The following is a 17273-nucleotide window of genomic DNA, read 5'->3' as shown; positions in this document are numbered from 1 at the left end:
TTAGATGGTGAGATCTAAGCGTTAAAAATGTCAAAAATCTTTTTTTTATTTATTTCTTGTTTAGAATAATCATCTAATATCAAGTAATTCCAAAATTTCAGATTAAAAAAATCGTCCTAAGAAATCTTATGACTGAGGGAGTAGAAGCAAACTATGCTCCCTCGGGAGCATAGCATACATGCTCATTTTTTTAACTCCAAAACATTTTCTTAAGTTGACACCTATAAGATGAATAAGGATGATCAATGAATTTTGGGGTCAAATAAATCCAGCTAAAATATAGTGATTACAGTTGAAGAACCAAATGTACAATTAGCCACAGGGGACCACCAAATCTGTCAAAAATAGACAAATCTTGATGCGCTCACGCACATGGCATTTCCATGCACTCAACCTACACTGGCCGTTTTATATTTGTAACCTCGGTTGATATTTGACCAATGAAAGAAAAAAAAAACCATGCTCTATGAGGGTACACACTGCACAGCCTCTCCAAATCATTTGGATGCTAATGCAGGTAGGTTAAGTTCCAGATAATATCATTAGAATGGATGGACCAGATCCCCCCAAATGCAACCAGGCCCCCAATCAACCGTTCATTTCCTTTACCTCATGCCAATGCAAGTATAATTCAGAGCACAGGCGCACAAAAAAACAAAGAATTCTTCTTAGCATCACTGATTTTAAATAAAGCAACATAGTGTGCCACAAAATAACAACTTTTGAAGCAGTATATATATATTAATAACCTTAGCATATCTGGTTCCAGCCTTTAAACCATTGAAGAAAGCCTCACCAATAATTGACCATCCATCACACTGTAGAAAGGACAAGAAAAATGGTGATTTGTAAGTTTTGAGTAGCAAAAAAAAAAAGGTTGCCCAACTGCAAGCAATTTGAAGAAAAATAGAAAAAGAGTTTCCATGATTTCAAAAGTGATTACCTCATAGGTTGATTAGCTTTAATGCTAATCACTAGTTGACAAGTCAATGTCAAAGACAAAGCCCAAGAATAGATCCAATTATAAGCCTAAGTGAAAAAAGACAATACAAATAACACCACTCACCCAAATACAAGAAAGCTACAACCACCCCTAAGATATTTGCAAATAGAGAAGCTAGTGTGTGCCATTGACTGCGCCTAAAATTCAATAATTTTTTCTCAAACTTTGTGCAGAAAAATGGCACACCTAGCTGCATAATTTTGCATCTCACGGCAAGGGGTGGTTGTGACCTATGGTTTAAAAAGCGGATCGGTGATTCGGATCGGGCATCTTAAATATCAACCCGGATCGGCGAATCGGCGATCTGGATTGAGAATCGACTGAATCGGTCAGATTAAAGCTTCAAAAAATCCGAAAAAATTATTAAAATTCATTATAAATATTGTTTTTTAGGAATCCAATAAGAAATGAAGGTACTACATTATTAACTTTCATTTTTTTCATCAATTTGTGAATATTGAAATGCTCTTTCCCTGTATAAACTTACGTTACCCATTAAATTAGCATCACATAAAAGAAAAATCATAGAATTATCATAAATAAAATATATAATTATACATGGACTATTATAAAGAGTACACTAATCAATGAAAGAATGGCCATTAAAATCTCGTTTTGGCGAAAAACCCTAATCCGCTAAAAAAATCCAAATTATTACAGCCTAACTAACTATAATCCAAAATTATTAAAACCTAACTAATTATAATATTATATACTGAAATTATAATTATTAGTTTACATTTTATAATTATTTTATTAGACAAATAATAACAAATTAAAAATATTTTATAATATTATCTAATTTAAAATGTATAAGAAAAATAATACATTACATGATTTATAATGTAAGAATTAATAAATAAAATAAAAGATTTGGTTATCAATATAAACATTAATAAAATGCGTACAAATTTTGGAAATAACACTTCAATTTTTCAAAAATTTATTTTTTTAGGTTTCTATAATAAATTTAGTGAAAGAGATTGTTAGTAAAAAGATGAAGATTTCAAATAGAATAAACTTTTTATGTTTTATTTTTTTTATGCCTTTCATATTATTTAAAAAAATAATTATACCACTATATACAACAAAAATTAACTGCTATACAAAAAATTAACTTTTTTATTTTTAATTTTTTTATTCGTTTTATATTATTTACAAAAAAAATCATACAATATATGCAACAAAAACTATAACGCCCACAGGGGGACTCGACCTTGAGAGGTCACATGAAGAAGCAAAGGTCTTAACCACCACGCCACCTCACCATATGTGGTTATAACTTGATAATTAATAGAATATATTTAAATTCTCTTTTCATTTAATGATGTTTGAGAATTATCCCACATCGAAAGATGGGTATTCCACTTTGGTATATAAATACCTATGTAATATAAATTAAAATTTTTGTGTATAAATATTGGGGTAACCTCACACGTCTCGCATGCGTCCACGTGCGTGTCGCACGCGTCCACGTGCGTGTCGCACGCGTCCACGTGCGTGTCGCACGCGTGCAGGGAGGGAACCGGGTAGAACGCAGAACTGGATTGGAACCGGCCGTTCTTCTCTAGAACCGGACGGTTCCTGGTTTTGTATTGGACCCGACACGGGCTGTGCTGGTTCTCGAGTCGAACCGGGCGAGTCCGGTTCGACTCGCCGATTTTTAAAACACTCGTTATGACCTTAGATTAAAGGGTCTTCCTGTATATAGTTCTACAAAAACTAGAGAGAAAAATATAAACTGTAACAATAAGAAGATTAAATGAGTAACAAAAAAAGGATGTAGAAAATTTGCAACCTATTATAGTGCGTCTAAAGTGCTGCCACAAGATGGAGTTACTACCGCAAAGCCTTGCAATGGCATAGAAATCTATTGTCACTTTTAATTATGAAATTTAAAGCTCTAAAAATAATGCAGAATTGAGCATATTTATAAATTGCTAAAAGTTTTGTAAATGGATAGTCCATATAATGCGTTACAATATGCATTATTTTTGTGACTTGAAATTCTCTTTTTTTTGTTCCTTCATGTCTATACATCTCTAGGTCTAGATAATCAATTTTTGAAGTACGCCTTAGCTCAATAGTATAAGTTCGACAACTTTTAATCTCTATCTCTCTCTCTCTCTCTCTTCTAGTTCAACTTTTCCTAACCTAAAATGTTCTCCACTGCCTCTACTCAAGAAGGGGAAGGTGCCTTTGAAGGAGAGACCTGAGTGGTACTGGAGGAAGAGAGAGAGAAACCAGAGGGCTGGAAAATAGGGGAACGGGCAAGAGGATATAAATAAATCAAAAGAACCTCCACAAAATGTTCCCCAGGTCTTACACGATAAGAGAGAGAAACAAGGACGTTTCCTGTTTCATAAACTAGGCTTCATCTAAAGCTTTCCCACAAAATACGTATCTGATTTCAAAAGGCTTCCTACACGCGAAAGAATCTCCACTTGCAGGCCACTTATGATTTATCTGTACACTGATGAAACTCCATTGAATTAATGAAAAACAACCCATAAAACTGTTCAATGCTGTTTGCCTAGGTCAGTTACATGACGAAAACCTAATCATATTTTGAAATTGGGTTACTCCAATCCATATCCATCACCATTCAACCGTTGATCAATGTTGATGACCCTCATGACCACATATCTCCGGTTTTACTAATGACATACCCTTTTTTATATATAAATAATCCTGATATATCTTGATTTTAAATATTGGTTATCTAGGATAAGTTGCAAGGCACAACATGTACGCAGTTTTTCTATAGGATCATTCTCTTTTATCATGAAAAGACATATTTGCGCCTAATCCGTTGAGGTAAACACACACAAAAACACAAATGAAAAAACTGATTCATAATTTTATAAAATGTCAGTCACAAGAAATACTGGAAATGTTTTTTAAAAGAACTTCTTATGGGAGTTAGATAGAAAACCATGACTTTAGAGGTGAAGAATGATATATATGACAATTACATAAATACAGGCATTATCTCTACGTTGGTAAGACCCCACATTTTTCAACAAGACATTTCCCAAGAAAATCTATAATGGAAGGTTTTTCATCTACATGGTTTGGTAATGGCCAAACTTAGTTGTCTAACTCTTGACCTTCCTTATGCAAAGGAGATAGCTTGCCACTACACCATGCAAACTCGAAGCCTTAAACCAAAAGCCTAATGGAGAAAAAGGATGTCTTTCATTTGACCAAAAGCCTAATGGTGCGTCACCATCATCATCATCATCTGAACCTTATTCACTACTTCTATTCATGTCGTTATGGGTCTTCCCTTTGCCCTATTAGAGTCTTCCAGTTCAACCAAATCGCCCCTACTAACCGATGTTCTAGATCAATGCTACAGATGACCAGACCACCTAAATCTATTTTCCTTCATCTTATCGCCTATTGGCGCCACACCTGTTAGAGCCACACCTGAATTCGTTCGGATGCATACATTTTGAATTCTATCTTTTCTTGTCTTGTCACTCATCTATGTCAACATCTTTATCTCAACTACACTCATTCTATATATATATTGTTTCTTAACTGCCCAACATTCCACAAAGCATAGCTGGTCTTAATAACCATCCTATAGAACTTTCCCTCCTATTTCATTGGTATGCAACGCTCACATAAGACACTGAGATGCCTCACCATTAGACTAAAACCGTTATGTCTCATTAGATATTTTGCCATTAGACCATGCAAATTTAATGCCTCACCACTAGACCAAAACCTATGGGGCAAATTGGTGCCTTAGAGCTTGACTAATAGCCTAGTGGTGGCTCAACATTAGACGAAAAAAATAAATGCCTTACCATCATACCATGCCCAAAGCCCAAGGAACACAAAAGAGTACCCTCCTTACCACCATAGCGAAGCCCAATTGACAAAAAGAAAACCAAATCTACTTTGGTTTGATTAAGGGCCATAACTCAGTGCTGGTCCCGCCAATCCAGGGTCCCGAGAGGGGTCGACCTTTGACCCACCCCCGTGCCAATCAAAAAATAAATAATACCTTTGACCTCCCTCATGCAAACCATACATCTTGACACTAGGCCAAAGCCGAAAGGTCATTGAATGCACCGTTCGCAAAACCGGCTGGGTTGACCTAGACCCACCCACAGGGTGAACTGGTTTTGGTGGTCAAGCCAAGGATTTAAAACCAAATACAAAAATTATTAATAATTCAAAAAAAAAGAAATTAATGTGTCACGTGGTCTTTTATGTTTTCTAACATGGTGGCAAAGATTGGTAAGTGTTTTGGTCATGAATACTTATTTTTACATTTTTCCTTCTTTTTTTAATTATTTCTAAATTACTCCTGGTCCCAAATTGATTTTACAAAATCTATTTGTCACTACTTTTTTAACCTCATTTAGATGTATTTTGTTTAATTTTACTTTAAACATAATTGTCATATTTTTGGGATTTTCTTGCATTTGTTTTATTTTTTTAACCATTTTTTAGCCTAGACGGGTTAGCCGGCCCGATCTAGGGCCAGGTTCCGCTCCTAGGTCGTGTGTTCCTACACTGGTTGGAAGTAAGTTTCCACCCCAATTTTAAAGGGAGAGAGCCAAGTAACATCAGTTATTAAGGAAAATACACAGAATTGGAAGAAATGTGAAATAATATTGGTTGTTGAGTACGAAGTAAGAAATTTTCTACTTTTCACCGACTTATAGTAGGAGAACGTCTTTTTTCCTTTTATTTTGATTAGGGAAAGAGTAAGCTAATAGAACATGTGAGATAAAAAGGGCTTTATGAGATTAGTAAGGGGCATAGAGAAAAAAAAAAGAGATTGAGAAATCATTATCACCATCATCATCGTCATTCAAACGTTATTTCAATTATTTGAAGTCGGCTACATGATTTTTATTCCTCCTTTTTTCTTTATCAAGGGTCATACCCTCAGTAAGACCAAAAATCACCATATATTTTCTTACTACTTTTATTCATATCCTTTTGGGCTTTTTTCTTGCCCTTTTAGAGCCTTCCACTTGAATCACGTCACATGTCCTGACCGGTATCGTATTAGGTCTACATTGGATATTGCCAGCCCACCTAAGTCTCCTTTATCTAATCTTATTGCTCATTGAAGTCACACCTAAGTTCCCTCGTATGTATTCATTTTAAAATATATCTTTATTGTCTTGCCACTCATCCATCTCAACATCATCATCTCAGCTATGCTCATCCTATGTGTTGTTTCTTGATCACCCAACATTCCATCCTATAAAACATGGCTGGTCTTGCAGACATCCTATAGAACCTCCCCTTCAGTCTCAATGGTATGCAGCAAGAGATTGAGAAATCTTTAACTAAAAAAATTAAACTAAATTAATGGAGGGAAATTTAGATGTTAATCATCTTTTACTCGGAACAACAAAAAATTATTTTTAATAAAACCATTATCATGCGATATGAGAGGACGAGAGAGCATCACTCATCTTTGTTTAGGTAATAACAAAATTCAAAATTCATTTCCTACTCAATTATCTCCAATTTTTTGGATTTTTCAATTTTGTCAAGTTCCTCTTTTAAAATCCCCTAATATCCCTAATAATTCAAGAAAAGAGAACACAATATTTTGAAAATCTCCCAAGGAAATATCTGGCTAAGAAAGTCCCAAGAATGTGATTTATCTACTCGTTCTCAATCACAAATTTGAGAAGACATTACCTCTTGACATAGTAATAACAAAAGTCTGCCAAAATGAAGGTCTGAACAACCTCGGCCAAGAGAACCATCGGGGGCCAGAAGTAGCCACTTCCAATGAGAAAAATATACCTGCCCCCTGTCGCTATCACCTGCAATCAGCAGAAGGATAATTGGACTGTGCCCATACCCACTATAAGATACAGAAGATATTTTTCTATTGAACTGTACTTGTTAAGCTGCAAACTGCCAATGCAACTCAGTAGTGTATTTCCGTAGATAAGTATTGCAAGTGTAAACACAAGGCACCAGCATCAAACACTGAGAATGGATTGTTAACTAGATAATTGTGCGTAGACTAGTGAAGGTGCTAGTTTGAGTACACCAGCACCATCAAATGTCAGGTCTCCGTTTAAAGATTATCTTTTCATTTGGTTTGGTTAGGAATTACCAAATAAGTTTCTAGAGTCATATTCTTTGACATCTTTTGAATCATTGCATGATCAATGGAAAAAAATTTCTTTGTTGGATCTAGTAGTAGCAAAGAGATGAGGTAAGGTGTGGAGTGTAAGACACCACTATAATGATAAGAATGCAACACAAACAAGTGATGCTTCAACCTTCCATAATGAAAATCCAAAGCTGTGTTTACCCTTGTTATTTCTAGCAATGACTAATGGCAAGTAGAGTTTGAGGATAAACTTTCTCAATGAGTCATAAAAAATCTCTGCAACATGAAATAAATCAACAAGCGATATGACATTTGCCTAGAGTCCCCTCACCAAAATCAATGAACATTCGTGGCCATAAAAGACTAAATCTTAAAAGTACTGTCCAGATATGCAGGAATATAATTTCAACATGGTACCATCACCCATTTGACACTATCAATAACCATATACAAGATCTCTAACACCCCCTTCCAGATTTAGTTGATTTTATCTCAAATGGGTACCAAGTGCGTGCTGCTTCATGTATTTCAAATGAACTTTGAACAAATAAATTTACCCATAGGCTGCCAAAAGCTTCTTTGTCCCATAAGTCTCCAAAAGGAAACAAAAAATGTTATGGTGCGCAAACCACACTCTGGGCGGTCAAAAGGCACCCGGTTATTAGAAAGTGAGTGCAAAATAACAAAACTAGGAAAAGGTTTCAGAACAACATGAGCCTGCCCCATTAATGGAGGAATGAAATAAATACCCACAGTTGGAAAATATAGAAAATGAAACTGATGCAAACTCATATCATAGAAACATCATGCCAGCCCTAAATGCCAGCAAACTAGGCTGAAAAACACCTCTGAAGGCCTGAATGCCGGCCCTGAAGTTTTTGTGCAAAGAAGGACTGCAGCAGAAATGCTACTAGACATTACAGCCCTGTCAGGGGGAAGGTTAACGTAAGTGAGCAAATGGTGATGCATCGAATTACAAGGCAGTGATTAGTTGTAATGTGAACCTATCAAACTGGCATCACTAAATTCTACACTGACTGATGTAACATATTGTTAGTTTGAAGCACCAAGCCCTTGCTTTCGTGGGAAAGCAATACACATAAGAAACTGAGTGTCATTCTTCAAAAAAGACTCCAAACTTGAAACGAAATGTCAATTGATCAGAAGTAGAGTTTTTTTTTTTTTTTCTGTGTCTGACCGCATACTGTGCTGTTTTTCCCCCAAGTAGCAAAGAGGTCTTCGTAGAATTGCCACATATAAAATTAAGCACAAATTTGCAAAGAAATACCCCACTTAATATGGTCATAGAAGAGATTTAGACCCATAATTTTACTAAATGAAATGTTATATAAAAAACAATATGAAAGGAAATTTAACATTTTCACACTTCACAGAAATGATCCACATTAACCAGGAAAGGTGCTCATTCATTGTAGGAAAGACCTGTTTTCCTTTCAAAAATCCCACAGCGTCCTCCAACCACGTGGAGGATGATTGGAGGAAATCATTTAATTTACATCCAAACTTGTAAATCTATGAAAAATATTCCAACCATACGAGTTCTTCAGCATCAAGTTTATATGTGTAAATTATCAGCAAGCCTATATTTTCAAAGGTGTTGTACACCATGTCCGAGTGATATTTTTCTTTTATTTCATGATAAAGAATGCATGGCATCTCGCATTCAGATTTCTAGAGAGAAAGAAATGTAAGATGGTTGAATGCATTAAGCATTTGCAGTCACCAGATAAAGATATATTTTTATCTTGGCCAAAAGAAGGCAAATTTTCAACAAACTCAGTAAATTAAATACAGAAATATTTCTTGTACTACCTGAAAGATCCAATGAGCACAGCCAAAAAATCTTGCAACACCCAATGCAAATACATAGTGAGCAGTAAATGGTTCAACCATCTGAGAGAAAGCAATTCAACATTCAAAGGAAATGTTAGATGATGGTAGCAATGTTAAGAACTCAAACAAAAAGCAGACCCATTGCAAATAAACCTTTGCTTTCTGCATCATGTGAAGCTGGGGCAACACTGAGACAGATTCCAGATATACACAAAATGCCCAAAGAAACCTGTCGAGGACGTAATGTATAGTATAAGGCTTGATGAACAAAGCAAGCAATGCGCAAGCAGCGACCTGCAAGCATAAGCATTATGAATATAGCAGCAGAATGTCCATGTGGTCTACTCAAGTTTCTACAGAACTGAATAATACACGTACAACAAAATATCAAATACACCATGAAGAATGGTAAGAACAGAAGCATGAGACTCATCAACAAAAAGACATAGCATCACACACACAGTTATTAAAACTGGACCGAACTACCAGAAACTTGTCCAGTTCAATGCAAGCATTACACCGGGAATTACACAGAACTGGTCAAAACCGCATTTGACTGGTTGAACCAGTTCAATCACCGGTTTTGCCAGTTCAATTGGACCACCAAGTTTAGAAAGTTAAACTTAAATTCTATTGCTTTCAAATTTATTGCCCCATTTTTTACCAGATTTTATTCTTTCTTTCCATTTTTTTTCTTCATCTTGATTACATGGAAATTTTTTGTTGCCAAAGCTTGCACCTAAAAACCGTGATAAAAAAGAAACTATATCTTGCTTTCTTCTTTCAAGAAATAGAAGGTCAAATAGCTTGACCACGTAAAAATCAAGCAAAATATGTTTAATTATCTAACATTCATTATATAAAATGTAATGTTTACTTAAATAAAATATAAGATTTAATTATTTAGCAATGTTTATCATGGTAGTTGACTCAAATTTAATATGCAACATTTAATTATTTAAGTTAGTTAGAATTTTTAGAACAATTTTTAAAACAATTTCTTATTTTTTACTACTTTTTCATTGGTTACCTTATGTTTTTCTAGTTTTAAATAAATTTGAAATTTTAGTACATTTTATAATTCTTTTATGTTGAAGAAAAGGTTCAACCGGTTTGACCGCCATTTGGACTGGTTTTGATTGGAACAACCCCTTCATTGGTTGAAGCACCGGTCCTGTTCTGATGACATTGATCACACATGATGGCACATTTCTGAAGCTCATATAGTATATGAACATCATGAACGACAGAGCTCAAACGGCCCCAATTCTAGCTTCACATCCTATGGTGCGACCGTATGAAACTGTTATTAGCTATGATCTGCTGATTCAACCTAATTTTTCAAAAAACAAATCCAGGACCTATAGAAGAAACCAATGAAATATTGAGAACTACTATGCACATGGTAAGAACTGAAATAGGATACTTGTAGAGAAAAAAAAACACGCATCACACATTATGGGACATTTATGCAGCTCATATGATGTAATGATATCATGAACCAGTCAGCTTGAATGGCTCCAATTCTAGCTTCACTTCCTAAGACGTGAATTACTATGATTCAAGATTTGCTCGAGGGAACTATGATAGTTTCAGATATTATTGTTTGTGTACCGCGAATCAAACCTAATTATTCCATTGGAACAAAATGGCAAAATAATAATACCTTTAGAATAAATCATTAGGCATATGGAGCACTCTGTCTCAACAAACAGGTTTTGGCTCAAAACACAACCTTACCAAAAGAGAATAAGTTCACAGAGATATTTGCAGCATCTCCTAAAGGTAATAGACAATTAGTTCATCAACACATACAGTCATTAAAGATGCTTGTTCCAAACTCATCTTAAACGTTGGTGCAAGTTGCATTCTCCTACTATGCTCTTTGCATAGTTTTTCGGTGAACTGATTGAATTAGAATTGAAAATAGAGGGCAGCACATTTAACAGAAAAATAATGAGATATCTGAAGTAGATGAGTGGTGATTCACTGAATAATGCCAACACAATTTGACAACACGCATTGACCTCTCAACTGAATACATCATAAAGAACTCATACCATATAATGTATTGGCAAGTTGTCCAGTTCCCTGTTGTAGGTTGTGTTCAACTTGTATCGTATCATATAGACAACCCAAAGAGTAGCGATCAGAGTAGCAGTATCAAGAACAGTATGAATGTCATGTTCCAAGAAAACGCTGCAGAATAATCTTGCCGATAGAAATATAGCAGTGAGTTCCTGTGACCTCAATGAAAGGCCTGAACATTTAAAATAGCAACATAAATCATTTGAAACGTAAAAATGGGAACAATTGAATCTTTCATATGTATTTACTATATAACATGTCAAAAATCAAACAAGGCAAGTTTGACATCAAGGCCAAAAACATTGTTAGCTAGTGAAAGATGATACACACTATGAGATGAGAGATCCAACAGTTTCTCAATAATAACATGGGAAATAGAGAAACAAACTGGTCATACTTGTTGTTATTGGGGTTCCAAGACTAAAGAAACTCCAGCACTACACTAGATAAAAGATTATTTCCTCATTAAAAAAATTGAAAAATGTAAACCATATTGCTAGTGAATGGTCGAGGAGTTTCAAAAGCCAGAAATTACAAGAAAATATCTCTGCAGCAATTGGTTCAAGTAGAAGGCTCAAAAAGGGTAAGGGTCAAAAGAATATGGTTGAAAGTAGTGAGAAAAGATAGGGGGACTTATGGCCTCACTTAGGATTATGCCCCTTGATAGATCAGAATGGCGAAACCAAGATTCGTGCAGCTGACCCCAAATAGTTAAGAAAAGGCTCTGATGATGATGTCTTCCATAACAATTAATGCTCAAGGCTACTAAATCTGCTGGTAGAGATTAGAGGCCCACTATGTAATGACCGTGTTATATGATCCATATGGTCATATTAACATCCGGATCGGACCCATGTTATGACCATCTCATCAACAAGTTGGACGGTGATGGAACGAGTGGATCCCACCACGCTCCATAAACTCATCTATATGCCCCACTTCCCTCCATCAGACCATCACCATACAACTCATTGATTTGATGAGGATAATCGACAAGGTTATGTTGTTTTTTTTATATCACAACCAAGTGGATCATATTATGTTTTTCCAATCACGTAAAGTACAATTTCTTTTTGTATACTTGCAAAAATCCATCTGTAGTATAAAGAAATAATGGCATGAACATCAATTGTATCAGAATCCTTCATGATAATATCAAGTCAAGACGTAAAAGGAGTAAATGTCAACTAGGCACTTCTAGTGAAGTAATCAAGCATAGGTGAGCTGTTGATTCAAAATTTCCAACACAGTGGAGAAGTACATATTGTTATTAAAAAATAGAACCCAATTCTATTGTAATGTGAAACCTGTACGTGGCCTATGCAATAAAACTATATTTTTAAAACAACAAAGATAAATGTGAATCGAGCTAGATAAATTTCTCTTATATAACCAGTCAAAAAAATACAGAGAGAAACAACAACAAACATACCCACGCCATGGTTTTACTGCAATTCAAAATTTGGAAAATAAATTAATGTACATTTTTAAACGTTTCAGAGAAAAGATCAGAACACGATTTAGTTTTCAGGAAAATTACTTCAATTAGGATGATTATCTCTTATTTTAAATCAAGAGTATACCAATATCTATAGAAATCACATCCAAAAATCAGATCTTTACTTTTCCTTGCAAGCTACTTATTTTCCTGATATGACAAGATAGACTAAAATAAAATATGTAAAAACAATTTACTTCAACCAATAACAAACTGCCAATCCCCATTCTCCATAAATCAGTAACCACCTAACTTGCTCAAAAAAAAATTAAAAAAAATTCAGAACATAATCGAAAGCTTCATCAAACAGAGCACATTTCCCGCTCAATAGAAACTGGCAAAAAATCCTAATAAATGCTTATTTCAAAAGCTTAAAAACACAAAAGCAGAGGAGGAAAAAGTGCTTACCAGAACAAGTCTTTTGCCTGGTGAGCTTATAGATGAGGACCACGATCCCAATTGCATGAACGATTTCAGCAGCCACGAACAAGTGATCATGGTCGCGAACCAGGAGCCACAAGAAAAATAGGGAAAAAAGAGCAGCGGTCACGCCCAAAAAGGACTTAACCTTAACAGATTGCCGTCTGACCCATCCAAACAACACATTCACAGGGTTCCTCTGGTTCTTGCTTCGCCCCATTCCTCTCTCAAGAACAAGAAAACAAGATGAAGTTTCAGAGATGAGGCAATGTTATAGAAAGAGAAAGAAGAAACCCTAGGTTTAGAGAGAGAGAGAAAGGAAGGTCTGGTGGCTGCAGATGGAGAGTGGAGCTGTGCGATGAGACACGATTGCGGCATGCAGGGAGAGAGAGGTACGTACCGTTTGTCTTAAATTTTTTATTGAATTGCGTAATTTGTAGGGTTGGGCAACCAGCCAATGGCACAGTGACACGTGTGCAAGTCGGAGGGGGGCCGCAATATCCTCTGAACACTTAAAAAGAACTGGCCTAGCCCCTAAGCCGGGCCGAACCTAAGGCCTGGGTCTCGGACCGTGGGCCCGTTCTAGCCCTACCAGGTTGGGCCTTGTTAAATAAAATAGAGTCTGGCCTGGCTCAGTTGTGGTCGTGGCCCAAACCTAGCCCTGCACTCGAGCTATGGTACCTTAGGTTACGTTTTGTGGTCTTGGATGTAGTTTTTATGACGCCTAAAAGGCAAGTTTGGATGTCAAAGAAAAAAAAAAAATTACAGTGAACAAAACGCATATTTTTTCACCACAATTGAAAAACATTCTCATCTTATTTTATTATGTCGGTAAAGTGTTTGGATGTTTAATTTCATTGATTTGTCGAAAAGTCCAAAAGTGTTGTGAAGCATGCCCCATGCGGCCCACTTTGCCCCAGCACCCCGAAACAAACAAAACGCAAAGAAACATTTATCAGATCCCTTTTCTGCTTCGCCTCTTCTCCTCGAATTGAGAAACAGAGAGAGGGTTTCTAGAGAGAGAATTTGGACACCCCTTTTAGAGAGAGAGCGGATCCTCTTCAAGAGATAAAAACATAGAGAGCCTTCAGATCCCATTCCCTTTCTGATTTTATAGGTATAGAGAGAGAGAGAGAGATGTCATGGTTTGCAAGGTCTCTGGCCTCCCCTTTCACGGACGACTGACAATCCTCAGTAGAATGAACGATAGACTCCACCTCTCCTCCATCAAAGGGCATCAAAGAAGATCTCTCTCAACTGCCCAAAACCTTCACTCGCCAGCTTCATGGTGTTGTCTCCTTTCTCGCTCCTCCTCCTCAAACCACAACCACTTCTTCTTCATCGGAGGGCCATTCTCAAAATCCTAACCCTAATCCAAACCCTGATTCTGGCTCTGATTCATCGAACCTTAGCACTGATACGAACCCTAACCCCAAATCTCCTGAGAGCAGAGAAGGGAGAGAGGAGAGAGAGAGAGAGGGCCTTGTCACTGTGAGAGAGAGAGAGAGAGGGCTTGGTGCTGCTATATTGTAACCTGCTTTGCTATCAATAAGTTCTAAACTTTGTCAAAAAAAAAAAGAGAGAGAGAGAGGGCTTTGTCACTGAGAGTAGAGAGGTGAGAGAGAGCATAGAGACGAGGAGTTAGGGAGCACAGAGGGTTGAGAGAAAGTGAAGCGAGAGAGAGCAGAAGAGGTGCGGAAGGAGACGAGGGAAAAGGCCGCACTTTTATTTGAAAAAATTCACGTCTAATTTTAAATTTTTTGAATGGTAATTTTTGGTATGGAATTTTTTTTTCTTTCGACCTAAAAAGATGGCAAAAATCAAGCACTCGTCCGAATGGTCAAAGTCCATTTCACAAGATATTTGAATTGCAATTCAATAATATTTCAGTTTTGAATGTATCCAAACTGGCCCTAAGCTTTACGAAAGCATTCAAATCCTCGTGTCGAAAGCACTTCCAACAAGAACAATCTCTATGATGGCTTTAAAATCAATTTCCAACGCCTACAATGAAATTTAAAATTTAAAAATAGTAAAGATCTTGCGGATCTATTAGCACTTATTTTTACAGCGAAATTGACCGTCTATATAATTTATTACAATAAACAGTATTTTTTTCTAAAATCAATTTCCAAGGCCTACAATAAAATTTGAAATGTAAAAATAGTAAAGATCTTGCAGATCTATTAATATTTATTTTTACAACGAAATGGACAGTTTAGATAATTTATTACAATAAACACTATTTTTTATAGCTATGAGATGAGGTTTTTACTTTTTTTTTTTTGTTAGGGCTGCATCCATATCAAAATATTTTCCTAAATGTAATTATTGTACTGTCAAATCTAAGTGTTGAAGCAGTCGAATCTAGATTTTATTTTTTAAAAATAATCATCCTCTTATTAAATGGGATGCCAGATAAGTCCCTTCTTCTAAATAACTCTTACACCAGGGAGTAAATATACAGCTTACTCCCACGGTTTACGGTATATGCGATCCGGCCTTTATAAGAGTTTGTACAGTCCACTCGTCTCCATCTCATACTCTGTCTATTTCAAATGGTAATGCTGTTGTTTGTTTGTGTACACCAGAGACTAGAAGAATGCCAATTTAGCACACAAATAATTAAAAATAAACATAATAAGACTTTGACCACCCCTTGGGGTTGTGGTGATTAATTTAGTTTAATCTTGCATTCGCAATTTTTTTTTTTTTTTTTGCCATAATTCAGTATTGTGCTATAATTTTAAGGGGAAAGGGCATGTAGCTCCCTCTATGTAATTAACGGTATCTCGTTTATAGGCAGTAGGCCGTTTATAGGCAGTATGCTCTTCTACTTCTTTTGCTTTTAGAGGTATTAGCTATTGTTTTTCCTTTTTTTCTTTATACAGGCAGTTATGTATGTGTGTTGCATGTGATATATAATATTAATTATTAAAATAAAATTTTTAATCTAAAAATATTTTTTAAAAAAGAACATTAGATTATTGAGAAGGTGTTGCATGTGATATATAATATTAATTATTAAAATAAAATTTTTAATCTAAAAATATTTTTTAAAAAAGAATATTAGATTATTGAGAGGGAAATTAAATATGATGGGTCCATATGTACATATAGTAGCAAAGTGTGTAATTCCTTTTTCATTTGGTTTGGATTTTGAAAAACGGAAAAGAGTACAAGCAAAATATGCGTATAAAAAGAAGAACGAACCTTTTTTTTTGCATTTTAATACTTATGATTAATATTATTATGAAAAATTTAGAAATAGAAACAGCAATATATATATATATATATATATATATAGATAGATATATATATAAAAGAAGAAAATATAAAGAAATTTTAGTCTCCATAACATGATACATAAGCATAAAAAATATTCTTATATTTCTATTAATGGTAATAATAATATATATTATATTTGGCGTTAAATATAATTCTTCTTAAAAAATATTCTTATATTTCTATTAATTGTAATAATAATATATATTATATTTGGTGTTAAATGTAATTCTTCTTAAATATAAGAGTTAAAAGAATAATTTATTTGTTGACTCCATTTTTGGTATCAATGTTGCTTATTACATAATCATGTAAAAAATATATAGCTTATTAATATTAATTATATTTATAATAATTAATATAATTCCTATTAAACATAAAGGTAAATCCAAAAATTAAAAAGAAAAGTAAGAAATATGTTTGGTGCACATTAAAAATTGGACATAAAGGAAATAATAATAATAATATGTCTTCATACCAATTTTTTCTATTTTTGCAATTTAGGTTTGTATTTTTGGTAATTGGGAAAATAAATTTAGAAAATACAAAAAAAATTAAAAAAAATAGGCAAGAAATTCTCTTTTTCTTTTGTTATTATAGTTAAAAGTTGTATAGTATTTTTAATTTTAAAACATTTATGTTTGCCAATATCATCATTATCATAGCATTTTTCCAACTAATTAGGGTTGGCTACACGAATCCTGGTCCGTCATTTTACTCTATTAAGGGTCATACCCTCAGTAAGGCCATAAGTCCTCATATCTTTTCTCACTACTTCCAATCATGTCCTTTTGGCCCTGCCATTTTTTTAGCCTTCCACTTGAACTAACTCACACCTCCTAATAAGTGTTCTATTGGATCTGCGTCATACATGGTCAGTCCACCTAAGTCTACTTTTTCGCATCTTATAATCTATTAGTGTCACATCTAAATTCTTTTGAATGTATTCATTTCGAATTATATCCCTTCTTGTCTTATTACTCATCCATCTCAATATCATCATCTCAGCTACACAC

The 17273-nt window shown here is 34.9% G+C and overlaps 1 protein-coding gene across 1 annotated transcript; it reads right to left on the bottom strand.

Annotated features, from left to right (window-relative positions):
* Positions 1–518: 518 nt before the first annotated feature.
* Positions 519–14703, bottom strand: LOC18438229 (ER lumen protein retaining receptor family protein). Its single transcript, XM_006848418.4, has 6 exons — positions 12961–14703; positions 11027–11226; positions 9120–9260; positions 8946–9026; positions 6686–6813; positions 519–818 (listed from the first exon to the last, which is right to left on the bottom strand). Exons 1-6 carry the CDS (start codon positions 13190–13192, stop codon positions 773–775), a joined length of 828 nt encoding a protein of 275 aa, XP_006848481.2. The 5' UTR covers positions 13193–14703; the 3' UTR covers positions 519–772.
* Positions 14704–17273: the final 2570 nt, after the last annotated feature.

The sequence above is a fragment of the Amborella trichopoda genome, chromosome 6 (genome assembly GCF_054954075.1).
Source record: "Amborella trichopoda isolate Santa Cruz 75 chromosome 6, AtrichopodaSantaCruz75HAP2 v2.0, whole genome shotgun sequence".
Classification (NCBI taxonomy): domain Eukaryota; kingdom Viridiplantae; phylum Streptophyta; class Magnoliopsida; order Amborellales; family Amborellaceae; genus Amborella; species Amborella trichopoda.
Note: the sequence above shows the minus strand (reverse complement) of the source record. Positions and strands in the feature narration are given on the sequence as shown.